This window comes from Mirounga angustirostris, unplaced genomic scaffold (assembly GCF_029215605.1).
Source record: "Mirounga angustirostris isolate CCGP_5_RB_7025 unplaced genomic scaffold, mMirAng1.0.hap1 SCAF_7, whole genome shotgun sequence".
Taxonomy (NCBI): Eukaryota; Metazoa; Chordata; class Mammalia; order Carnivora; family Phocidae; genus Mirounga; species Mirounga angustirostris.
Genome location: NW_026991715.1, coordinates 126,641,902 through 126,668,830, shown reverse-complemented (window position 1 = coordinate 126,668,830; position 26,929 = coordinate 126,641,902). Strand labels below are relative to the sequence as shown.

The following is a 26,929-nucleotide window of genomic DNA, read 5'->3' as shown; positions in this document are numbered from 1 at the left end:
GGGGTGTCAGGTGCCTGTCCAGGGAAGGCAAGCACAAGTCATGGATCTCACTGGTCTTTCAGAGCTGTACTTTTCAAACATGGTCTGCTTTATCCCCCACATTTTAGGCAGATGTGTGTTATGTCAAACTGCAAGGTCACTTGTGGGGGAACAAACTGCAAACCTGGACATAAGAAAACCTAAAAAAATGTTTACTCTTGTTGTGAGATTTTCTGTAGCATTTATTATTTCTTCTCATTCCCCTCTGAGACCTGCTTCTTTTTTTAATTAATTTAAAATATTTTATTCAGAGTTTACTGATGTAGTTTGATATGCCAGGTACACTTTACCAAATATTTCTGTTAAAACAATAACAGTAAACAGAGGAAATAGGAAGTAAATTAAACCACATACCTGGAAGAGGAATTCAAGTTGTTGTATCACTATTTTTGTTGACATTGGCCTTCCCATGATATTGACTCCTCATTCATGTTTAGAAATCATTCATATAGTCCCACAGGCCCACCTCTTTTTGCACCATGGGTTTTAGTTTGTGGTGAATGGGCACTTTTAGGCTAGATTTTAGGAGGTTCACAAACATCTGAAAATGACCTACATATTTTGTGTCTCTGCCCGGGTGTGTGTTTTCTTTCCTGTGGACCAGGTTCCATGGCTCTCATCAGATTTTCAGTGGTATCTGTGGTAACAAAACAAAAAACAAAAACAGCAGCCTCTTGAGAAACAGTATACTAGCAACAGTATATAAAGTTTAAGTGTGAAACAATCTCTATAAACATCTAAAAACTTAACTGAGGTCATGAAGATCATCGTGTCTTCCCCAAATAATTTTACAGTTCAAAATGAAGTTACCAAATGAATAACCCTATTATCAGAAATTCTGCCCAATATGGGCCAAACCCCTCTTTTCTAAAGTATGGTTTTTTGGGGGAGGGGCATGTAGTGGGACTTTCACTTATATTCGAGTATATTCAGTATAGTTTTTCCGTGAAAGAATGACACTGAATGTTAGGAAGTTAAAGTAAGGAGGAAATAGGCCAGTGGTTAAAATTGATATTTGCTTCTAGTTGGAACACGGAAAGGCACAAGAATTGAAAATGCATCCAACATTTTCCTTCTGTCACTGGATTCATAAACTTATTAACAGCCCTAGATCATTTGAGACCTGTATTCCAACACTTAACCTCAGTTTACCACTTCTTGTTTACTCATCTGTTTTTCCTGCTGTGAACCCTGCAAGGGCAGGGACTGCATCCTATTCATCTTTGTAAGACTTTAATAAACTTATTAAAATTTCATAGGTGACTCAAAAATAACTTAAAATTAGAAAGTCTTTACTGATTCTTAAAGTAGTAATATCAACTTTAAACTGAAGATTACGGAATTCGTGTGATTGCCTAGCTAATATTATTTAATTAAATATTTCTGACGGTGCCTGAGAGGATCATTGTTAAAGTCGTCAGTGCAACATTTAGGGCTATTTTCAGACTCCAGTAATAATGTCATTTAAAGAAATGGAAATTTAAATTACAGTTTTGCCTTCTGAGTAAAATATTTTTCAAAACCATAGTTGTTTTTCCGTTTAGAAGAAGGCACTTAGTTATCTGTTTTTGTATTGACCTCTTATAAAAATTCTAGCATGTATTTAAGCAGAAAAATGTATAAAATGAGTTTTAGTTTCACCATTCAAGAGAAATAAATGGGTGGAGTTCAGGATAGTAGAAAATCTCAATGTATTTACATGCCTGAGTGGTTTTAGAGAGGAATGGTGTATTGAAAAGAACATGGAATAATTCATAATAGTAAATCATGATAATGCCTCTGATATTTGTTGTTTGTTTTTAATTCAGTGGCAGTGTCTAATTATGGAAACTGTTTTAATGCCTAGAGTTTCAAATGCCAAACTTAATAATTTTTCTCGCCTGGAGCCAACACTTCACCTTCTGGGTGTGCAGTTTGATCAGAATGTGGCCCACAACATCATCACGGAAAAGCCTGGGGCGGCAACAAAACTTTTGTATCAGTTGTACATTGTTCTTCAGAAAAAGAAGAAAAGTGGACTGACTGGAGTGGAAATACAATCCATGCAACCCCCGGCAAACATCAGACAGCAAAGCATGAAAAGTGAGGCTTTTCAAGATGTAAGTACACAAAGAGACAGAAGCGTATCATAGTGTTAAGACCCGGGAAAGAAAAATGACAGTGACTTTGCCTTCTCAAAGAAGCCCCATTGGGTAGCTATGGCATCCCTTATGGATATTCTTGGCCATACTTAGATTTTGTTTTGTATTAATATTTTCAATTCATTTACCCATTTTTGATGTCTCCCTCCATCCTATCCACATTACCAATAGTTTCTCAAATTCTGTTTGTTCCTAATCTGCAGTGTTTTTATGCCTTGCTCCTCTCTTTCCATTTCTGGCCCTGTCCTGTCTGCTGAGATCCCTGCATGAACTACTGCAGCAACCTCCTAACATGTCTCTCGGGCTTCCGGCTTCCTGCCAGAGCTCAATCGACTGCTAGATGAATCTTTCCTAAATTCCACTTGCATGGGGCTCTTTTGCTCAGAAACCTTCCATTTTGCCTATATCCTCTCTCCAACCTGGACTGACATTCAAGATCTTTCACTAAACGGGCTCAATCTGTCTTTCTGTGTTTCTTCATAGTCCTCAGGATAAAGTCTGTTTTTCTTTCTTTTTTTTTTTTTTTTTAAGATATTATTTATTTATTTGTCAGAGAGAGAGCACAAACAGAGGGAGATGCAGGACTCAATCCCAGGACCCTGAGGATCATGACCTGAGCTGAAGGCAGACACTTAACCGACTGAGCCACCCAGGCGCCCGAGTCTTTGTTTTTTCTACACTGATCCTCAGCCTGTCCTTGAATAGCTCTTGTATATTTCCGCTCTTCCCTCCCTTTCACCCAAGCTCACACTTCTCATCTCTCCTCTTCCCACAAACTTCTCTCCATCCGCTGCTGTGCAACCTTCCCAGCACACATGGATTCTTCCTGTGGAACTCCTAGGGCACAGGTAGTTCTCGCTCTCTGGTGATAGCCTCCTGCTGCTCAGAGTGGCTAACTCTCATGATTTATCTGTCATGTGGCCTCACAAGATTTTTAGTCCCTCCAGTTCAAGGAATATGCCTGGTACAATGCTTTGAACGTTGCAAATACTCATCAAGTGTGTTTTGACTGATTGGTACAACTTTTTAGTTGACAGTTCTCTCCAATTCCTGTTGTTATTTCCTTATGACAAATGAAGTGCATTAACTTTTCCAGGCCTCTAGGATAAAGGGGAGTGCTGCACTGATCCAATGCATTAAATAGAAATGGAAATAATTAAATGTTTAAATTGAACTTCTGAAGACACAATGACATAATAGATGTGAGGGCCATCTCCACTTTCAGATTTGTCTATTCTTAGTGGATGTCCTTATGAGCCTGGTGGCAGAAGGAGCTCAGCACCCACAGAGAGCTGGAAATCAGATTAGGTTTACAGCCAAAGAACTTGGTCTTGCCTTCTGCCTCCTTCACTTGCAAAGCTGAGTAACTTTGGGCCAATCCCTGGAACACTCTCAGCCTCCATTTTCCCAGATGCTGAAACAAGATTGATTATCTCTACCTGCCCCGGGGTTAGGCTTTTTTTTTTAATATATAGTTTTAAGGAAACAATATACGAGAAAATTCTTTGTAAAATGTAAAACAGTCAACAGGAGCAAGTGCAGTAAAGAGCTGTGTAGTTGAGGCCAACAAGAAACCGTTGTGTTTAATGTTGGCCATGGTGACCTTCCAGAGTCAATCATTCATTTGTTGAACAAATATTTATTGGGCTCCTATTGTATGTCAGGCATTTGCACAACAATCAACACAAGAAAAGTCCCCATCCCCTTAGAGCTTCCATACTCAGGAGAGAAAAATATTTCAGTGGAGTAGTGTGGAACGTGGTGAGGTGAAGACTAAATTGAGATGAGGCAGCCAGGAGCATAGACTGTTTATTCAAGGAATGTGGAGGTAAGAACGGTGGCTACAAGAGAGAAGTTCATGAGAAATGTGCAGTTATTTGTTTCCTTTATGGACATAGAGACTGGGACAACTGGCTGGTTGAGAAAAAGAACCAGTGGCAGGAGATGACTGGTGTGAGAGCCAAGTGGAACAAGGTCCTTGGGAGAAGAAAGGAGGATGCAGCTGATGGTCCAGGTGGAGGAGGAGGTATCTTAGGAAAGAACTAGGCGTGCCTTTTTCTTTGATACCAGATGGAGGAAAATGCAGGTGTCTTACATAATAATAGTTATGACTCAAATTTATTGGTTGTACGTAGTGAGGTGCAAAGCCCTGTTCCAGGTAGTGTATATATATTATCTCCTTTGATCTTCACAATAGCCTTATAAGCTACCTATCTTTTATTATTCCCATTTTACAGATAATGAAACTGAGGTGCAGAAGAGTTCTGTAACTTGCTCAACTTAATGCAGCTAATAGGTGGTAAAGTTGCAACAAACCTAGGCAGAGTGACTCTGGAGCCACACGCTTAACCGTAGGCTACACCATATCTCAGTGGGTATTTCCTGGGTTGGGGGAGGATAATAATTAAGCCGAAGATATAGATATGTGTTGAAGTAGAGGAGTAGGATGTTCAAAGACCTTACATCTTTTGTTGCCTCTGTGAAGATGGCGGCCAGGCCATTTTTAATGATGAGAAGAGCAGGAAGGTGAGTAAGGGCTCAAAGTCATCTGAAAGGTCCTTAAATGATCTTCTGAGTAAGTGCCTGTATCTGCTGAGGTGGCTTAGAAGACAAGAACCAAAAATGGTTTGAGCAACAGTTCCATTTGAACAAAAAATTTAGTAAGTCTTTCAGCTTTTAAGGAGATTACTTTTAGATATACAAGTTTTTGTTAAATCCATTAGCCATGTTGCTCTGTGCCCCATTTTATAATCATCTTTGAAGTTCATTTTCTTATACCGTTAGACTCTCATTTCCAGTGGCCTGGAAGTTTTAATGTTTCTTCACTTTTTACTAGGATGTAGCTTAAGTTATAGAAGGAATCTGGCTCTTATATTATCTCTTATATGTTGGATTGGTTTTATAAAATTATTTTTGTGAAAATGTACTTCTCTAAGAATTCAAATACCATTCATTAAAAATTAAACCCAGGAAAAAAATAAAAATTAAACTCAGGGCAAAAAAATGTAAAAGTATATACGAAACTATTTTATAAGAAAGGATTCAGATCATGTTTTTATTGTTTTCATGTAAATTAAAGATATGAGTGACTAGTATGGGGCTTGAATTTATTTTAACCATCAACAACAGTAATTCATAGAAATTTTATTTTGAAGACAAATTTTATGTGTGCTTTTAATGACAATATACATTTTATTTTCTAATAATGAAATATTTTGAACTGCTTTCTCCATTTAGAGACTTACAAACCTGATACCACTGATTTCAAACTGATTTCAATCTGATGCGGGTTACACACAGGTTTCGAGAAAAATATAAACACATGAAAGAAGATCTTGTCTGCATGCATTTTAGAAACTTGAAAAATTTCAAAAACTCAAGGAAGAACAAAGATGTTTTAATATTGAAAAGGTTTTATAGTACGATTTTTCCAGAAACTCATTAGTGCATAGTGTATACAGTTTGCGATTTATGCCTATAGTACACATTACATAAGCATTAATATAGTGCAAGTTGCATGTTCCTTTGCTCAGGCTCCACCCTGCTCTCACCTTTCTCTCCCTCACTCTCCCTCCATTCCCACTCGTGCCATCAGCACTCCTTGTGACCAAGAACAAGAACTGCCATTCTCTGGAGTGGCAGGACGACTTGATTTCTTTTCAAGTTGTCCAGTAGAAATTAATGCTTCAGAGGCATCAGCGATGGGGGGTTGCTACTAACCACTCCAGTGAAGGCTTAGGACGGTTGTCCCCACTAAGGGGTGTACAGTGGGCATTCCCCCTCTGTGTTCCCTCTTTTGCAATCCCTTGGTTTTCCTGTCCTGCCTCATTTTTCTCATCCTGGCAATGTGGGGTCATACCCTGCTTGCTTCCTTTTCCAAACCCCTTAAACATCTCTTGCCTTCTTTCTGGCCCTTCTTGCTTTGACTAACTCCCCACTGCTTCTTAAATTTCTCTGAAAATCTTTAATGATCTCCTATGCCTTTAAGTACATGAGAACGTGATGGTGTGTGGAATCATTAAAGATTTTCAAGAGAATTTCAGGTGACTACATATATGGAATGTGTAAACTCAGGCAAAAGAATTATAGTTCTTCTCCTTGCACTATAAATCACTTTTTAAATTCATATATTTAGAATTATAAGAAATGAACATATCCTGAATGTAGTCAGCCCCCTGTGCAGAGGGAGGGAAAGATGAGAGACAAACTCTGGAATGATCTCATTACTTGCCAGAGAGTAGATAAAGCACCGGGCTTCCCCTTGCATTGCATGGTAAGGAGACAAGGCACTCTTAAAGTAGTGTTTAAGTCAAGACCAAATGCTGGGACTCTAATTTTGAAGGAACCAGCCTGTCTGACTTTGATGTCCTAAGTGTAATGCAGAAAGTGTCCGAAGAAAGTTGGGAAAAAGGAAATATGAAACCATTAAATCTGAAATAAATTATGTTAAAAATGATAAGAAGCAGGGGCGCCTGGGTGGCTTGGTTGGTTAAACATCCGACTCTTAATTTCAGCCCAGGTCATGATCTCAGGGTGGTGAGATCAAGCCCCATGGCGGGTTCCATACTGGGTGTGCAACCTGCTTAAGATTCTCTCCCTCTCTCTCTCTGCTCCTTCCCCCACCCCCCCAAACCCCTGCTTGTGCTCTCTCTCTCTCTCACTTAAAAAAAATTGTAGGGGGGCGCCTGGGTGGCTCAGTTGGTTAAGCGACTGCCTTCAGCTCAGGTCATGATCCTGGAGTCCCTGGATCAAGTCCCGCATCAGGCTCCCTGCTCGGCAGGGAGTCTGCTTCTCCCTCTGACCCTAACCCCTCTCATGTGCTCTCTCTCATTCTCTCTCTTTCAAATAAATAAATAAAATCTTTAAAAAAAAATGGTAGGGAGCAAATAAGACAAAAGGGAGAGCCTATGTCTTCCTGGTTTTCTTAAGAAAAGATCAACATATTGCAACTACAAAAAAATTCATATTTTAGAAAGTAAAATGAAGAAAAAAATTAAGTTATTTATAATTTTTGACTTTTTAGTGGTTAATTAAAGTTTCTTTGGATATAGGAAGAAATGATCTTATTAGTTCTAATATAATATTTTAGTAGTAAAATCATGATTAGTTTTACATGTTACTTCTTAAATCATCTATTCTTTAAAATATTTTGTCTGATTTTCACTATTTTTTCTTTCACTTCTGCTTATGTTCTACTTAAAATAATTACTCCCGGGTAGAGAAGAGATGGTCTGATAATGGGATCACATAATTCAGCATTTAATTCAATATTTGAAGCAGTCTCTGAGCTCATTGTTTAAGTGTGACTAAATTTTGGGGAAGTTTGTCATGTCTCCTGGGTTCCCCAGAAGTCCTCCTAGAAACCATCTCCTAAATGGAATTTTCTCTTCAGACCATCTTTAGAGACAGCATTTTCTCTTTACATTATGGGGTAGGTCAGAAGGTAGAATTGGGAAAGAATTATATTCTTTGTATCTGAGGCACCTTTATTATTCTTTTAGTGTCATCACCTAGAATGAAGATACACGCATCTGATAGGCATAATTTGAGGATTCCAAAATTGTGGGTTGTTTTTTTTAAAGATTTATTTATTTGTTTATTTGGCAGAGAGAGAGAGTGAGAGAGAGAGCACAAGCAGGGGGGAGTGGCAGGCAGAGGGAGAGGGAGAAGCAGGCTCCCCGCTGAGCAGAGAGCCCCATGTGGGGCTCGATCCCAGGACCCTGAGATCATGACCTGAGCTGAAGGCAGATGCTTAACCGAGTGAGCCACCCAGGTGCCTCCCAAAATTGTGTTTTAATACATACTTTTCAAAATGAGTCATATTGATACCTGCTTCCTAACATTACACAGTTGTGACACCTAGTCCATTGGTAAATTGCTGAGTTCTAAAAAATGTATATATGTGTACCTGTGAGTGTGTAACATGGCCTGTTATTCTGATGAGTGGAATAACTAAACTAACTATGGGATATTCAGCAACGCTTGAGCAGAAGACGACAAAATGAAATAATGGCCAAAATCCAAGCAGCTATCATACAGATTCCTAAACCTGCATCAAATCGTACTTTGAGAGCACTTGAGGCCCAAAAAATGATGAAAAAGAAAAAAGAGGCAGAGGTAAGTGATAATCCTTTAATTTGGTGTTATGTTAATCTTAATGAAAGAATGATCTTTCTCTAAAACATATAGAGAGAATGCCCCCAACTTCTTAGTTCCTTTTCAGATTATTGGTGGCATTGTTCCTTCTCATTCAAAACCCCTCCACTGTGTGCATATCTAATCCATATCATACTGTTATTTGTTCAGAATGAGAGAATGTAGCTGTAGGTCAGGGATAAGAAACTCCTATTAAATGACAGTACCAGTCTGGACTCCTGTGTTGAGACGGATTCTGTGGTCACCACAAAAATATTCTAGAATGGTGCTGCCGTGATGGGTCATAATCCCCATGGGTACAGAGGTGTCAGTCAAGGTACACATACCATATATATGCCATTCCTACTATATCTTTTACTCAATTCCTTCTCACCATGCTGCTCTATTTTTCTATGAGTACCAGAAATGTTAAGTGGTTTGCTTGCTATCAGTGTATTTAAATTTAAGATACCTACACTAGTGATACTTTATTACACCATACCAGCTGTCAGTCATTCCAGCAGGATACCATCTGCTTATGTTTCATAGGGGTGCAATACTACATTTTGACACTAATTCCTGCAGTCTACATTGCATATTGCTACAGTGATTATTAATGGTATTCTCTCCTGGGACCTAAGGAAAAGAATAATAGCTACCATTTATTGAGCGTCTGCTATATGTCAGCTGTATTATTTCCCCCAATTTCTTTTTTTTTTTTAAAGATTTTATTTATTTATTTAAGAGAGAGAATGAGACAGAGAGAGAAAACACGAGATGGGGGAGGATCAGAGGGAGAAGCAGACTCCCTGCTGAGCAGGGAGCCCGATGCGGGACTCGATCCCGGGACTCCAGGATCATGACCTGAGCCGAAGGCAGTCGCTTAACTAACTGAGCCACCCAGGCGCCCTCCCCCAATTTCTAAATAAGGAAACTGAGACCTAGAAAGCCACCATGTTTCACTCTGGTCCACAGGATAGTAAAGTAGAGATTGACAGGTCTCTCTGATATCTAAATCCAATACATTTTATGTTAATCCACATTTCTTTATTTTTTAGTATTTAAAAAATATCCTGTACTTGGATCCTAAAGAATATTACCCATAGAGGTTTTTTCAGATCCAAATTTTAGAGAAGTATTTAATTCTTATATTTCTCTGAGGTGATTAAAGTTTATTAATAAGGATTTGCAGTAGACAAAGGATGAGCTAAACTAATCTTCAGAGAGCAAATTAATAGCATAAATAAGGTTGCACAAGAAATATTTAAAACATGCAAGACAACAGTTTTTGAAGAAGTATTTATACTCCGAAAAAATGCTTATTCTTCTTTAAAAGAATTGCAAATAAAAATCCATGGCCTGAGACTCTTTGAATATCTTCATTCTCATTAAATGTCCTTTGTTAAATACTGTCAGAGCTAGAATTGTGAATGGAATGATTCAGGTAAGGCAGCTTCACACTCTTTTAGGTATATTTAACCTAGTCTCAAAGTAATGAATCAGAATTATAAAAATATTCTAGAATGCAGCTTTTCATATCTTGCCTCCTAATTAGCCTGAATTAGTAGTGCATAACACCTTGGAAACTTGTAAAGTGAATATGGTAAATGAAGATTTTCAATGGCTTTTAGAAGTGGAAAACTGATAATGAATTTTCTTTAAAGGATGTGGCTAATGAGATTAAGAAGTTTGAAGCCTTAATAAAAAAGAATCTCCAAGCCAAAGAAAGGTGAGATGTGAATTACTTCAACAATCACAGAACTACATTCTATTCTACCTGTAACTTTTAAATACTTAGAAAGAGTTTATGGGGAATAGTTGCTCCAAAGATCTTTTTACTTTGTAGAAGCTTCATTAAGAGAGTATATGAAAGAAGGTAAAAGAACTAAAATTCAGATTAATTGTTCATGAACAACTTTTGTAAAGATCAGGAGGGAAAGTGGCTATTATGAGATGGGAAGTTACTTTATTTTTCTATGCTATGCTTGCTATCCTAAGTTCACACACTTTTTATGCATTTATGAAAATTGCTTCAAGTTACCACTAATTTAAATTTGTCATAAAGCCTTTATTAGATGCTTGTTGGTTTCTTTCATGTTGTGTGCTCAGCATTTTACATAGGGAGCAGCAATAAAAAGTTGTCGAATGAGTTTAACTGTCACTGAAATGGTCAGTTCGGTGAGTTTATTGCAAAAAGTGCCTGGTTAATGGGCTTCATTTGCCTAAAGATAAAGATACTCTCCCCTTTTCTTTCCTATTAGGGGTCACTGACTCACAGGAGATAATTGAGTAAGGTCTGCATAGGTGGGAGAAACTTGAGTTCTTCCACATTTTTAAATGGGAACTTTCCAAATTCTACTCACTTACGTTTTGTGGAATATGAACTAAATCTCTGTTAAAGAAGAAAAACGGACACAAACTATATAAATCAGTTCCATATTAATATTTCTGAGGGAAAGAAACAGTCAAATGAGGAGAAATAAGAAAAAGAAGAAGAGGTGGTGAGGAAATCAGGCGTGGAAGGAAAATAAAGCAAAATGAAGAATACATACATTACATTTTCTTCTACCCTCTGCAAAAACTTTTGATGCCCTACTCTGATTCCCACTGCCATTTATCGTGCTGCCCCAGACTAAAGAAAACACAATCCAAGCCTACCCACCCAGTAGCCACCACCCAAACCCCACCACACCCACCCCGGACTGGCCCATGAAACCACTGGATTTCTTCCAGCTCTTTCACTCATCTCACCTGCCACGCACTCTGGAGTGTTAAGCAGATGGTATCCACCAGAGCAACCAACTTAAAATACCGAAATACTTCTGTTACTTGTAGGTGAATGGTATTCCCTGTAGCCCTTTCCTGGGACCCCTCAATTTCCACACAATTTAGCAACCAGAATTCACACCCAACACAGCAGTGGCCTCTAATTCCTGCACCAGCACCCATTTTGATTGATTAGTGTCCTTGCCATGTCAGTTGTTAAATATTTAAAGATCATCCTGTACAATACAGCTGCAAACATGCACTCTGCTTACCGTTATTGCCTTTGCCCCCCATCTTGAACCTAGGTCTCTCTATCAATTAGCTTTAGAAACCCCAAACAAGAGCAGGTTAAAGTTGACCTCTCTCTCATGTAATAGAAATGAGAATGTAAGCAGCTCAGGGCATGTGTTGGAGCTCCAAAGTCATCAAGGACCGAGGGTTTCCTTTAGCTCCACTGTCCTGTTGTGTGGTTTTTGTCCTCAAATTCACATTCATAATAGAAGATGGCTCCTGGGGCTCTGGCCATTTGGCCCATGTTCTAGATATAAGGAAGGAAGATAGGCAAAAAGTAGTTATCTGAAATAGCTGAAATAGCTCCTTTTAAGAACCTTCCCTGAAGTCCCAGGTAACATTTGTGCTTACATTTTATTGGCCAGAGTTCAGTCACATGGCCACACTTAGCAGAATGGGAGGCTGGGAAATGTAGTCTTTAGCTGGATACTTTGTTTTCCTGAATAAACCTGGGGCTCTGAGGTTTTTTTGAGGAAAAAGGGAAGGAAATGATGGTGTCTATCACAGGTTCTTTCTCTGCAGAAGCCTCCACTTGGTCTTACCAGAGACTTAGCACTGGGAGGCCATGAAATAGAGACATCCTCATTTTGATTCTCAGAACAGCAGGATAGGGCCTGGGGCAGCCAGACTCCCTGGACCAGTCACCGGTGACTGTGAAGCTTCATCTGGGACTCCAAATCCCTCTCAGTATGCTGCACAAAAGGCATTTTCTCTGGTGGCCCCAAATAAAGGATGTTGGGAAGCATAGGTCTGGAGCAAACTTCTAAGGAAAACAAAAGTTATGGTACAGTATGGCCTTTGTTAAGTCCCTTTATTAATCACTGCATTAGTGCATTCTGAATTTTTAGCTTAGAATCAAGCATCTTCTGGGCTCTTTCAAAAACTTCACACTATTTGATTCCAGAAAGCACTAAAATCTCATAAGTTGAACACAAGGAGCAATTTCTGCAGCTGCCGCTTTCACAGCCTGCTCCGGAAACAGTTCCTCAGGGACGTCACCTCCAAGTCCCATCTTCTTTCTTTTGTGGAAGAACGAAACATTGTCTCGGGGAGAGCAATGCAGGAGCTCCCATGGCTGCTTTCCCCCCACGTGTACAATACAGCTCCTGTATACTTACTGTCTTTATTTTCTAACACAAATAATAAATGCTATCTGCTACTTTTTTTTTTTTTTTAGCTGAGGTTGTTCCCTGCTCTAATGTGACACTCGAATCCATAGATTTACTTTAGACTCTTCCTAGCCATTGCTCTTTATACACAAATTTGGCCAAGGTTCCAATTACTAGTAATTCATACACACCCAATTACTAACTCTGTGGAGGCCTGACAAGCAGATATAGAGAAAACATAATAATTGCCCTCAAGAAACCCACATCTAGGAAAACGAATATTTATTCAGGTAAATATCGTGTAGCTTTCTTGAGCCCTTAATTGGAATGAGACAGCAGATGGATGGGTGGGGGACAGAATGATTGATAAAGGAGAAGCAACATGTTAAGTATATTAAGCCATGTACAATCCAAAGCAAATTCTTTTAAACAGCACAGTTGAGGGACGCCTGGGTGGCTCAGTTGGTTAAGTGCTTGCCTTCAGCTCAGGTCATGATCCCAGGGTCCTGGGATCGAGTGCTGCATCGGGCTCCCTGCTCAGCAGGGAGCCTGCTTCTCCCTCTGCTGCTGCCTGCCTCTCCCCCCTGCTTGTGCTTGCTCTCTTTCTGACAAATAAATAAATAAGATCTTTAAAAAATGTTTGAGTAAAAACATAATACAAATCTTAAAGGATGATCTAAGAAGTTATGCCCCCTAATTTTCATAAGTACTTAATTGTACTAATAAATAGGGTTAAATTCTGTATTTTAGCTTACTGAGGCTTTGGTAACTACACAATTTCTGCTCAAAGACTCTTTAGTGACAGAATACAACTGAAGGTTGAGCCCTGGTTGATAAAATAAACAGAATTTCAGGGTGTGATTTTTTTTTAAGAATTACTCTGTATCGTACTTCTTAGCATATCATTTGAAGTTGAGCAGACATCAGCTACATGTCAGGAGTATGAGGCACCAGGACAGAGCGGAGTATAATAGGATACTTTTCTTATGAGCTCAGAGTTCATCTGGGAGTAGCAAATGCACAAAAAATGAACTATAACACAATATGATCTATACTATAGACATGCAATTGTTACTTCATTAAACATGAATTAACTGTGCTTTATAAGAATACTTCGCTCTGTATAGGAATTGATGACAATTTAGTTCCTACATACCATATTAATGTGTTCTTGGCTTTTGAATAAGATAGTAAGTTGTATTTTAAACTGAATACATTAATAACTTACAACATGAAAAAAATATTTATAATATTAAAACATTTATTGGCAGGTAACAAGATACATCTTGTACCATTGTACTATTGTATTCTGTTTATTTTGTAAGGAGGTATGCAGATGAGAATTGATTATTTGATCCTTATATACATAAAAATGTATCTTTTACTTCTAAAGATAACTTTTTTTTTAAAAGATTTTATTTATTTATTTGACAGAGAGAGACACAGCAAGAGAGGGAACATAAGCAGGGGGAGTGGGAGAGGGAGAAGCAGGCTTCCCGCCGAGTGGGAGCCCAATGCAGGGCTTGATCCCAGGACCCTGGGATCATGACCTGAGCCGAAGGCAGACGCTTAATGACTGAGCCACCCAGGTGCCCCCTAAAGATAACGTTTGAATGAACCTATAAATTCTTGTACTGAGCTACCATTGTCCCACTAAATTGAGTGTATTTGCTTTCTGTTGGTAACACCACCAGGCTCTTCCTGATCCTTTAATTTTGGACATGAGGTAGGACAGGCACCGAACTAGGTCTTCTTGGATTTCCAGGACTTGGGCAAGAGGCTAGGTCAGTCTTGTGTTTGCCAGTGTGGCATGACGAGCAAGTCATTTTTCAGCTGCCGCCCTTCCAGTACGAGCTGGGCCATTGGTCTAAGCATTCAGAAGGTTACTGGGAGTTCATAACGCAGCTTGCATTTGCATGAGGGAGAGGAGGGTTGTAATGGATGGAAGTACTCTCAGTGTCCTGACGTTAGGACTAGAGGTATGCCTTCCCTGACACTTTGGTTATCAATAATGTGTTTACTCTTGACTCAAAACACGGGAGGCAAGAGGCCTAGAGACAGCAGGCAGAAGAGGGAGAGAAACCCAGATCATGAGAAGTGAAAGAACAAGTAGGCAGTAGGCTTAGAAAGAAGGCTAAGCTAATGACCTCCCAAAGTAGAGTCTAGAAATGCGACAAATGGAATCTAATGATAAGCTATGGATGTCACAATGAAGTTCTAATATTTGCTTTAATGCTTGAATAAATAAATTAACAGGGCATTCAAGGGATTTCCCGAGGTCTTCATAGATACAAGTAGTGGCATGTGATTGCATTGTTTTTTTAAAATCTAAATAAAAACTATTATCCTTAGTGCCTCCAAGACTTCTTTAGATACAGCCGGCCAGAAAACTACTGATTTGTTAAACACTTATTCGGATGATGACTATATTAAAAAAATCCAAAAGCGCCTTGAGGAGGATGCTTTTGCACGAGAGCAAAGGGAGAAAAGACGGCGGAGACTGTTAATGGACCAGTTAATAGCCCATGAAGCACAAGAGGTAAAATATTTAGATATTGCTTGAATAATTTAGTACTGGACAGTTTGCAAAATTTAGTCTTTTATACATACATATATGTATCTTCCTTATTTATTATCTGTTACTCTTAATCAAATATCAACAGAACACGTCCGCATCATCACAGCAAATAGACTCAGAAAAATAAATCTACATAAAACATTTACTAAATAATCTAAAATCTGATGATGGTTATACAACATTGTGAATGTACTTAATACCATTGAATTGTACCCTTAAAAATGGTTGAGATGGTAAATTTTACGTCAGGTATATTTTCCCACAATTAAAAAAGAAAATACTGACCAAAAAGGACATACTTTGGATATTAACCAAATGTACATTTGCAAATATTTTCTCCCATTCTATAGGTTGCCCCTTCACTCTGTTGATGGTCTCCTTTACTGTGTAGAAGCTTATTAGTCAGATGCAATCTTACTTGTGTATGTTTGCTTTTGTTGCCTGTGCGGTGGGGGTCATATTAAAAAGAAAAAAATCATTGCTTAGACCAATGTCAAGAAGTTTTTTCTCCCTGTACTTTCTTCTAGTAGTTTTATAGTTTTGGGTCTTATGTGTAAGTCTTTAATACATTTTGAGTTGATTTTTGTATACAGTGTGAGTTAAGGGTACATTTTCATTCTTCTGCATGTGGACATCTAATTTTTCCAGCACCACTTGTTGAAGAGATTGTCCTTTCCCCATTATGTAGCTTTAGCACTCTTGTTGAAGATCAGTCGACTGTACAAGCATGGATTTATTTCTGGGCTCTCTTTTCTATTCCATTGGTCTATATGTCTGTTTTTATGCCATTACCCTACTGTTTTGAATACTGTGACTTTGTAGTATATATTGAAATTAGGAATGCCTACAGTTCTGTTCCTCTTGCTCAAGATTGCTTTAGCTATTCGGAGTTTTTTGTTGTTCCATATGAATTTTAGTATTTTTTTTTATTTTTGTGAAAAATGCTATTGGAAATTTGATAGTGATTTTATTAAATCTGTAGATTACTTTAGATATTATGGACATTTTAGCATTATTAATTCTTCTAATCCATGAACATGGGATATCTTTCCATCTATTTGTGTATTCTTCAATTCCTTTCATCAATGTTTTATAGTTTTAGTTCACAGATCTTTTACCTCCTTAGTTGAATTTATTCCTAAATATTTTATTATTTTTGATTCTATAATGCAATTATGCTGGATTGTTTTCTCAATTTTTTTCAGATTATTCATTGCATATAGGAACACATTTTTATATGTGTGATTTTTTGTATATTGATTTTGTATCCTGCAACTTTACTGAAATTGTTTCAGTTCGAACAGATTTTTTATGTTGCTGTTGTTGAAGTCTTTAGAGTTTTCTGTATATAAATCATATCATATGCAAACAGAGACTATTTTACTTCATCCTTTCTAATCTGGATGCCTTTTATTCTTTTTCTTGTTAATGGTGCTGGCTAAGACTTCCAGTACTATGCTAAAAAGAAACGGTGAGAATAAGCATCTTGGTCTTATTCCAGATCTTAAAGGAATGCTGGCAAGCTGATAGGTTTTAGCATCATACCATTGATTATGATGTTATCTGTGGGCTTGTCATACATGGCCTTCATTATATTGAGTTACATTCCTTCCCTACCTAATTTGTTAAGAGTTTTGATCTTGAAAGGATACTGAATTTTTTCAGATGCTTTTTCCGCATCTATTGACATTATCAAAAAGGTTAATGAAAACAACATGGAGAAGTTGTTAGTCCTCTCAGTTTGTTTATTGGTTTACTCTAGTGGTTCTTATTGTGATTCCTGGACCAGCAGCATCAGAATCACCTAGAAATTTTCAGTAATGTAAATAATTGGACCTCACCTCAGACCTACTGAATCAAACTCAAATCACAGCTCTGGGGTGAGGCCTGTGCTTATATATGTTACTAAAAAATTCATATTTATTTTCCGTTGAGAAATTTTATTTAATCTACATTTTTATATAATTCCCAGGTTCAAGTTTTGGAATTTACTATAGAGTGTTGTTATTATTATTTGCCTCCAGATTCTGGAAATATATAGGATATTTCTCCTGTAATCTCATAGTGGCAGAGATCATTTGAAACAATATCATTAATAATGCTAGATTTTCTTCCTAAATAGTTGGATTGTTGAGTGTTAAATGGACAACTCCAATGTTTAAGCATTCTTTTATGTCTTCCCCCTTGAGAACTTTAATTACCTCCTCCTTCCACATGATGTCTCTGTTTAGACAGAATGAGAGCTTGAAGGGGCTTTGAAGATCATCTTCCACCTAAACCCCTCATTTCACCTGTCAAGCAGTAGGCCCTGAATATCCAAGTTACTTGTCCAAGGCCATACGGCCAATTAATGGTAAGACTGGAGCTGCAGTGGCTTTTGATTCCCAATTTAATGCTTTTTTCCACTGCTCACATACTGACTCCCCTTCTACTCTCTTAAAATAGACGAGAGAGCCAGGAGAATGCATCTGGTTTCTCTTTCAGATTACAACCAATCAGATTTTCTGAGACAAACAGTAGGTCATGACCCCTTAGACTCTGCTCCAGTCTTCCCATTCCATCAGATTGCAGCTTTTTCTCACACAGGTAGTGAGATATCCAAACTGGCAACTAACTAGATCTGCATCTTCAGCCAAAGTCTACATTTGTTTTTGTAATTACAACCAGTACTTATTTCAGGAATTTCAAATTTCTGAAAACATGCTTTTAAATTGAGAATCAGATCCTTTGTTTACAAAACCTTGAAAACAGTCACCTAATTTATTTTTCATTGGATTTTAAACAAAGTAATAATTCATTTAAAATCATTGTGACTTGCAAGATCATAGTGCTTCCAGATACCAAAATGGTACAACCTTTGTTGGAAATCTTCATTTTTATAACTTGATTTTTGCCATGTTCAAATTTAAATCAAATGACAGAAGTAGATGCCGAGGACTACTCTGCCTTGTACACATTATTTATACATAGGCTTCTTAACCCAATGGGAAATTTGGACATGGCCTTGACAAATAATTGGCTCCTCCAATGGTGTTTTCAGGAGGCATATCGGGAGGAGCAGTTGATTAATCGGCTGATGCGGCAGTCCCAGCAGGAGCGCAGGATCGCTGTGCAGCTGATGCATGTTCGGCATGAAAAGGAAGTTTTATGGCAGAACAGAATTTTCCGAGAAAAACAATATGAAGAAAGACGACTTAAAGATTTCCAGGATGCTCTTGATCGGGAAGCGGTAAACAATAGCTCCCTTAAAAATCTAAGGTTACTTTTGATCCTTTCTACCAAGTCAAGGTAAACAAAACTGCATTTAGTTGCCCATCACTTAAAAAGAGTTAATTTTTATATGATCTCTCTCTTACCTTCCCATTTTTATTTTTGTGTAACTACACTGACAGCGCATAGAGCTTCTACATATTACACTCTCCCCCTCTAGTCTTGATTCCACCAATATTTGATGTTCACCACCCATCTTTATGTCTATGTCTCTCTGGTAATTTTGTTGCCTGAAACTCATTCTCCAGTAGATTCCTCAAGAAGGGCTCAGGGAACAATATTCCATGTATGTTGTATCGGATATTGTGTATTGTATACTGATAACAGTATAGATTTAACTTTTATACCTGATTGTCAGTTTTGCTGTATATAGAATCCCTAGTTCACATTCTCTTTCCTTGAATATCTTAAATACATTATTCCATTTTCTTTAGGTAAAAGTGCTATTGTCAAAACAATTAATGATAATCTAATTTTCAGTTCCTTGTGTGATTACTCCAATTTTCTAGATGTATACAGAGCTTTAATTTCCTTTAAAATCTGCTAAGTTTACTAGGATGGTATTGGTGTTGGTTATTTTAGGTGAACATTCTCAGGCAGTGAGAGCACTTTTAAGCTGCCTCCTTTTTATAAGATACCATTAGTCTTTAATAAATGACTCCTTGCTTTCTGATAAAACAGGATTTTATCAGGCCCATAGTGTATTATTCCTTCCTCCAGACCCAAATAGGCCACTTATCCAGTGTACGATCTTGTTGATCGTATTTGAGAATGGTACACAGACACCAAGATCCGGATGAGAGGTATGCTCTCGGCTACTGTGGTATCATTGTGTCTAGGTCCTTTTATGGCTCTGAAAATCAAAATATCTAATCTTCCGATTATTTAATACATTAATATTTTTCCTTATCTTTATGTATATATGGATTCTAATCATCAAAATAGATCTAGTTTATCAATGGATTATGTAGATTACTTCTTGCCTATTTCCTACTGGAGATAGAGTTCAAATTTATTCAATCTGTTGGTCCAGATTTGATTGAAGAAATACAAAACTCATGTGAGTGGCATTTTATATAGCCTGTCTTTAGTGCCATAAAATAGTCACAAAGCTAGGCTGAATAAAAGAGAAAACCACATAGAAAATAGGAAGGGAATGCTTTATTTATCAGATTTGTGGTTTACACTGTGATATTCCATGAAAATAAATACAGCTTTTGCCAAAAATATGCAGTTTTTAGAAATATCATTTGAAAGTCAGGAAAATGGTGCTTTTGTCTTTTGTAGAATAGACATAGCTGAAATGTTAGGGGTAGGGGTGAAGAACTATACCTCCATGGCTCCATGAATTTGAGCTGTAGGATCCCTGATCTCAAGTGTTCTCTTTAAGAGCTGAATTATCTGGATAATTGTTTCATCCCTCTTTTTTGACAAGAGTGAACTTGAATGGATTGAATAGCATTTGCTTACATTAGAAATGATGTGTTTAGCTAACCTTTTAAGTGCCTGTTGAAAAATATGTTTGCTTCAAGCCCAGTTGATGAAGTACAGAATAGTAAAGCATTTATAGCAGGACTGGGCTCACTGTGATGAGAAGCATTACCTGCTTTTTTCTTTAACTAGGCCTGAACCGACTTCAGAGGACTGGAATATTCAGGCCTGCTAGAGCCTCAGAGACAGAACTGTGAGGTTCTGTAGCATCTGAAAAAATTATATCCCATCCTCTCACAATGAGTGCCTTTCCTTAAAGCTGAGGTATCTGCTTCCTTGGCCCCCCTCTCTGTGAGGTGGCTTGATTTCACGGGTTATCTCCGCAAACACTGAATTTATTACCTCCTACATCAGCAGTGGCTGGTGTGTGAGTAGGAGCCAAAGAAATAAATACTGAATTGAAGTTGCCAAAGGAACACTGTTACCTTTTCTTCCTAGTCTCATGCACTAAATAAACAAATTAGATTTTGTTCCCCACAGCAGATAATTCTACTGCTTCACTTTTGTGAAGAGGAGAGTTTTTTAAATTGTTTTTATTACTTTTTACTATTTTTTTAGTTTTTGTTATCATTTGTGGTGGGAGAAGGAGGAGAATTCTAGAAGTACTTTTAAACCTATTACAAATTTTAAAAGTCTGTTAATGGGGTGCCTGGGTGGCTCAGTTAGTTAAGCATCTGACTCTCGATTTTGGCTCAGGTCATGATCTCAGGGTCCTGGGATAAAGCCCTGCATTGGGCTCCACACTCAGTGGGGAGTCTGCTTGGGATTCTCTCCCTCTTCCTCTGCCCCAACCCCTGCTCTCACGCTCTGTCTCTCAAATAAATAAATAAATATTCAAAAAAATTAAAAAATAAAAAGTCTGTTAATGATGCAGGCTATTAATAATATCTCATGTTATTAATATTAATTATTAATCTGCTATTACATGGTCCCTTTCTGTTGAGTTCTGCTGTGGAAGCACTCCTGGTTTTCTTCCTACTTCATTGGCTGCCCCTTCTTGGCCTTCCTTTGTAGGCTCATTCTCCTCTAATACCAAAACATTTAATGTCAGGGTTCCTTAAAGCTTAATTCTAGGCCTCTTTCTTTGCTCCTTTATGTTATTTCCTTAGACAGTCTCTTAATGCACGACCATGGCATGTAATTGCTGCAATAGACAGACGAGTCATGCATATCTTGTCCTTTGCAGTAGAGACCCATATGTTCAACTGCTTTCCGGACATCTGTACTCCTACATCTCAGTGATACCTCAAATTCACCATGTTAAAGCCAAATTTATGACCCTTCTTACTAAACTGGTCTTTTTCAAATTTCCGTATTTCCATAAATGGTGACACTATTTATTCGGTTATGCAAGTGCAAAACTTCGGGATCCACTTGAACCCTACTTCACCCTTTCTAATGTATCCAAAACATCACTAAGTCTTGTCAATTTCATGTACTAAATATCTCTTCAATTTGTCCATTTTTCCCCATGTCTACACCACCAGCCCAGTCTCTACTACTACTCTACTACCACTACTACAGTGGTCTCCTTCGTCCATTTTGAGTGACTATGAATTAGCAACCACAGTTGGGGTATGCAAGAACATAACATTCTTTATATTCTTTAAATCAGCCTAAGCTCGAACTCCAGCAATCCACCTCTGCCCACAGAAATGCACAGATGCACGGTGCCTCAGGTCACAGACCAAGTCATCAGGGAAACCCTGCAGTCATCAGGCCCAGGCCCAGCCTGTTGCCTTTGAGACCTCAGTTACCCCAGCCCACACATTGCCTCCAGTGGCACATGTCTTCGCAGAGGCCATTCCAACTTTTGCTGGTCCCTCACATGCTCCCTTCTGAGGCTCTGCTGCTCCCGAGGAAGTGCCAGGGAGTGGGCACACATCTCTTCCTCTTTCTCTTTGCTCTCAAAATCTCCCCTCCTCTCCTCTCCCTTGGAGTGACCTAGATTAATTTGCCTTTGGATAGAGTCCTTTAAAGTGAGGAGGGATTTCCAACAGTTTCTACTTTTCTGTCCTGAAGAAGCTCCCTGAAGCAGGAGTTAAAAAAGACCTGTTAGAAATGAAGGAAGGGGAAATTAGAGATACCTTATACAAATTACCTGCCCTATTATCATCTCCTCCAAATCATCCTCCATTGTGCAGCCAGAGGAATCTTCTTGACTCTCAGATTTGACCATTGCCCTCATACTCAAAAACCCACTCATGGCTTCTCTTCGATGAGATCCCTGCTCATACATTGCTCCCCTCTGTCTCCCAGACTCTGGCCATCCTGTTCTGCTCTCAGATCTTTGAACAAGTCATTTCTTCTGCTAATCCCCTTCTTCCCTTATGCCTTTCCCCAGTTAATCCTCATCTTTCAGAACTCTCTGCACAGGTCACTTCTTATCAGCCTCCTGTGATGGGCCATACACCATCGTCCTTCCTTGTGACATGTATCATATTGTGCAGGTATACATTTATTGTATGGCTTTTTCACTGCCTCTCCCACTGAATGTAAGCTCTATGAGGAAAGGGATCATGTTTGCTTCTGCTCACTACTGTTTCCCCAGGGCTTAGGCCAATGTCTGGTACATTTCAAGAAAGGCCGGGGGGCGGGGGTAGGAATGATGCAGAAAGGGAGAGAGAGAAGGGAGAGAGAAAAATAGAGAGAGAGAGAAAGAACTTTGTGTTGTCCTTCATCAGTTTTTGTCTGTTTTGGTTTTGTATTTAGATTAAATCTGCTTATCTCATCCTTTAAGGTAATTGGGCATCTATTCTATATTAAGTGTTTCTGATTTCAAATTTCTAATCTGCCTATTATTAGTAGTAGTACTTAATTATAATAATATTTAACATTTTTTGAGCATTTATTGTGAGTCCAGCATTGAGCTATGTTTGTCACATGCACATATAATTCTCGCAACAGCCTTTGGAAGTTGACACTATCCTTGTCTACATTTTACACATAAGGGAAACAAGACTTAGAAAGCTCACCTTCACACAGCCTGTGAGTGGTGTGGGCAGGAGCACAGTCAGCTCTAGCTGACTCCAGAGTCTGGGCTCATAACCACCGAGATTGACTACCTCCCACAGACTTCCTTTTTCCTTTTCCTTCTTTCTTTTTTTAGGGCTTCAACCCAGTTTGCCGTAATGCGACAGGAAATTGTGGGTTTAGCACAGGGAGGCGGGGTGGGGTAAAGGTAGAAGACTAGTAGCTGTAAAGAAGGAAGAAAGGCACAGAGGGTGGGAGGGAGGGAGACAGCACCCAGGTGAAAGCTGCTGCCTTTCTGTGGGATCATTCCGCGGGTCCCTGTAAGGCTTGGGTCCGTTCCCGCCCGAAACATTTCCACATGCTTTACAGGCACTCTGCAGTCAAGCAACTTCACACCCCATTTTACTGTCACTCCACAAATTCTCATCTGGCTACTCCTGCTCTTTTAGACTCCTCTTCCTCTGACCTCTTCACAGGTGATGAAGCACGCCATAAAGCTTTGTACTGAAATGGTATGCTTTCCCCAGGAAGACTGGGCCCACAGAACAATACAGCAATAACAAATTCTGGTGTGATTCCGGAACTTGCCAAATGTACTGGACTGACCTCAGGGGTCACCCAGCCCAACCTCTTTCCCAATAAAAAGAAAACAAACAAAATAAAACAACAATAACAAAAACAAATGAACCTTCCATTTAGTTCAGTGGACAAAAGCAGTCCATTGTCAGGCATTTAGTCATCTGTGAGTAGTATCATAAAAAATATTTGCCGTGATTGGATGGCTCAGTGAGTTTTTCTGTGTATGCCAAGTCTTTTTAATACCCCACTTCACCCTGAGGACATGGAGGCTAAGGGAGGCTCGGGCTAGGAGCCTAGGACTTGACTTCGGTATACAGGCTGGGGCTTGACTGACGGCAGCTCCTCCAAGGCCCAAGTTCACCTCCATTTTATACTCATCGGGTTAAGTTACAGGAGGCAAGTCTGGTTTCTGGAGCATGTTAGCACAGGATAGAATTTCTCAAGGAGCTGGGATAGCTATTTGAAAAGCAGCATTTAGTCATGCTGAGTTTGACCTTTGCACTTTGTGTGAAGAAAGAGTTTCTCTAAACAAAATAATAGTGCAAACCAAGCAGAGGGTCATGACAAACTGTAAGTATTTCATTACTTTCTGCAGAAATAAATGTTCTCTCTGAGTGAATTTTACCAATTTATTAAGGCTATAACAGCAGAATGTTTTTGTTGTTGTTGTTGTCTAAATACATTTAACATTTGTTGGCACATGTGTGATATTCTCAAGCCAATAATATCAGGGATCTTCCAAAATACTTTCTAAGTATCAATCAGTATCCTAGAACTCTCATGAAAAGACGGGGGGCACTGGCCGGGCGGAGAAGATATGTCAGGTTAAGGCTCCTAAGATGGGTTCGAAAGGGCCAGCAATGCTTGGGTCTGGCACAAACTTGCCTGTTTCTCTGTGATCCCTGACTCTGACTGTTTGCAAACCATGAACTCAAGGCTTCTTTTTAAACACTTAAGATCCAATTTATCATTAATCTACATTGGGCTTTCCACAGTTAGACCACTGTTCTCTGTATTATATTTTGCTGATAAGATAAGCTAAAGGTGGAATATTTCCAATATCGTCTTTGCCATCATACTCAGTAGTTAATAAGGAGAAAGGCTCTTTCGTGATTAAGTTTTTCTTGGTGTAAAAGTGTGTTTCACTTTTCGCCTATTGAAATGATATTATTTTCACGTGAATCTTCGCACAATTACATTGACTTAAAAACGTCTTTGCCTTTCTTAGGCTTTGGCCAGACAAGCCAAGATTGATTTTGAAGAACAAGCCATCAGAGAGAAGGAAATTCATGAACAGATTGCTGTGGAAAGAGCTCAAGCTCGTTACAAAAAGCATTACACTATATGTGCAGAAATTTTGGATCAAATACTTGATTTGTCCACTAAGGTGGCAGACTACCGAATGTTGACAAATAAGTAAGTGTTGTTTTTTATAATTGTTACAGTAGAGACATCACAGAAAGTGAGAAAGGATAAGATTGTAATGTAGACACTCAGTTGATAATAGAGACAAAAATTTTTCTTGAAAAAATACTAAGAAGTGGGGTCCAGGATACCTGGATTACTGACTTAATTCACCCACTGATGAGCCTTATTTAAGGTGTATTTATATGTCTTTTAACATTTAAACTTTATGTCTAAATTATAATTTACAAAGATAACTATGATAATTTATTTGAAACACTTGGAACTTCCTAAAAGACTGGAATTATTTGAAGATTACTGGTCATTAAATCTGTTTATTTTCGTTGCACCTTGTTTCTAAAAGGAATTAATGCATTTATAAGGAAATATTCAACAATACAAAATATATTAATAATATGCCAGAATAAGAACAAAGGAAAATCCAAATTAAAGTAGAAAGTTAAGAACAAGGGATAAACCAGAACACGGTTATATTAGCAGCAGGAGATTTTGCCACTTGCTGCAACTGAGCTGCAAATTTTATCTGAGCTTCCTGGTGGTCAAAGTATAAAGGGAAATACAGCCTGTCATGTGTTTTCCATTTTCTGTTCTGGTTCTTTACAAAATACAGAACTTTTCTTGGCACTCAGTTTACAACAATAGTTCACTCATGTGGTACCCTCACCTAAGGTACACTGAGTAGTGCTGTGGATCTAGTGGAGAGTGTCCTCAGCAACATCTTTTGAGCAAATGTATCATCTGGCTTCATAGACTTATTTCTTGTGATACTCTTTGCTGAGAGCTAAAGGGGAATGACATCACAGTAGATCTCAGTGAAAGTGATTCCACAAGGACAAAGATAAGGTGACCCATTTAAATGTGTACACATCTCAAAATTACCTAGACTGAGATCTTCTTGAGAACCCACTGTTTCTCACAGTGGCTGCACCAGTTTACATTCCCACCAACAGTACACACGGGTTCCCTTTTCTCCACATCCTTACTTTTTATTTCTTCTTTTTTTGATACCAGCCATTCTGACAGGTGTGAGGTGATATCTCATTGTGGTTTTGATTTGCATTTTCCTGATGATTAGTGATGTTGAGCATCTTTTCATGTACCTGTTGGCCATCTTTATGTCTACTTTGGAAAAATGTCTATTCAGATCCTCTGCCCATTTAAAAAATTGGATTGTGTGCTTTTTTTTTTTTGCTATTGAGTTGTATGAGTTCTTTATATTTTGGATATTATCAGGTATGTGATTTGCAAATGTTTTCCCCCATTCAGTAGATCGCCTTTTCTTTTTGTTGATTGTTTCCTTTGCCTTGCAGAATCTTTTAAGTTGGATAAAGTCATGCTTGCTTATTTTTGCTTTTGTTGCCTTTGCTTTTGGTATCAAATCCAAAAAATCATTGTCAAGACCAATATCAGAGAGCTTACTGCCTATGTTTTCTTTTAGGAGTTTTATGATTTCAGGTCTTACATTAGAGTCTTTAATCCATTTTTTGTGTATTGTATAAGTGTCTTTTAATTGCAATTGAACACAACAGTGACACATATATTATATTAGTCTAGACTGCTAAGAGTCAAGATAAAATCATGTTACTTCATTGAACAAGATATTATCAGTATCTATTTTTTTCTAAAGCTCAGGTATATTTTTGGTATCAACCTACTCAGAAGAACTGACTTTTTAGATTGCTTCTTAAAATTATTAATATTCAGATAATAGGATATTAACTAAGCAACTGTAAGATTAAGTTTTGGACAATTTATAAGTTATTAATCACTTCACCATAGAAACCAATGACATTTCAATAATTCTGATGTTATAATATTTCCATGCCTGAGCTTATCAATTTCTAAACTTCCATATCTCTACAAAGTAACCCTTAGCAACTGTAAATATTTTATTAATGGAAAACATAAGGTGATTATATTTGAAATTGTACATTTAATTGAAATACTACTTTTCTTATTGTGGCAAAACATACATAACATAAAATTTACCCTTCTAATCATTTTAGATATACTCTTCAGTGGCATAAGTACATTTACATTATTATGCAACTGTCACCACCATCCATCTCCAGAACTTTTTTATTATTCCAAACTGAAGCTCTGTACACATTTAATAACTCTCCAGCCCCTGA

The 26,929-nt window shown here is 38.2% G+C and overlaps 1 protein-coding gene across 1 annotated transcript in view; it reads left to right on the top strand.

Moving 5' to 3' along the window:
* The window catches only part of SPEF2 (sperm flagellar 2), a 167,447-nt gene that overhangs the window by 15,261 nt on the left and 125,257 nt on the right, over positions 1 to 26,929 (top strand). The window contains 9 exon segments of the mRNA XM_054504500.2: positions 1,886 to 2,138; positions 5,418 to 5,444; positions 5,446 to 5,530; positions 5,533 to 5,591; positions 8,157 to 8,297; positions 9,980 to 10,044; positions 14,834 to 15,020; positions 18,100 to 18,288; positions 24,601 to 24,788. Of these exon segments, the coding sequence (XP_054360475.1) occupies positions 1,886 to 2,138; positions 5,418 to 5,444; positions 5,446 to 5,530; positions 5,533 to 5,591; positions 8,157 to 8,297; positions 9,980 to 10,044; positions 14,834 to 15,020; positions 18,100 to 18,288; positions 24,601 to 24,788 (1,194 nt within the window).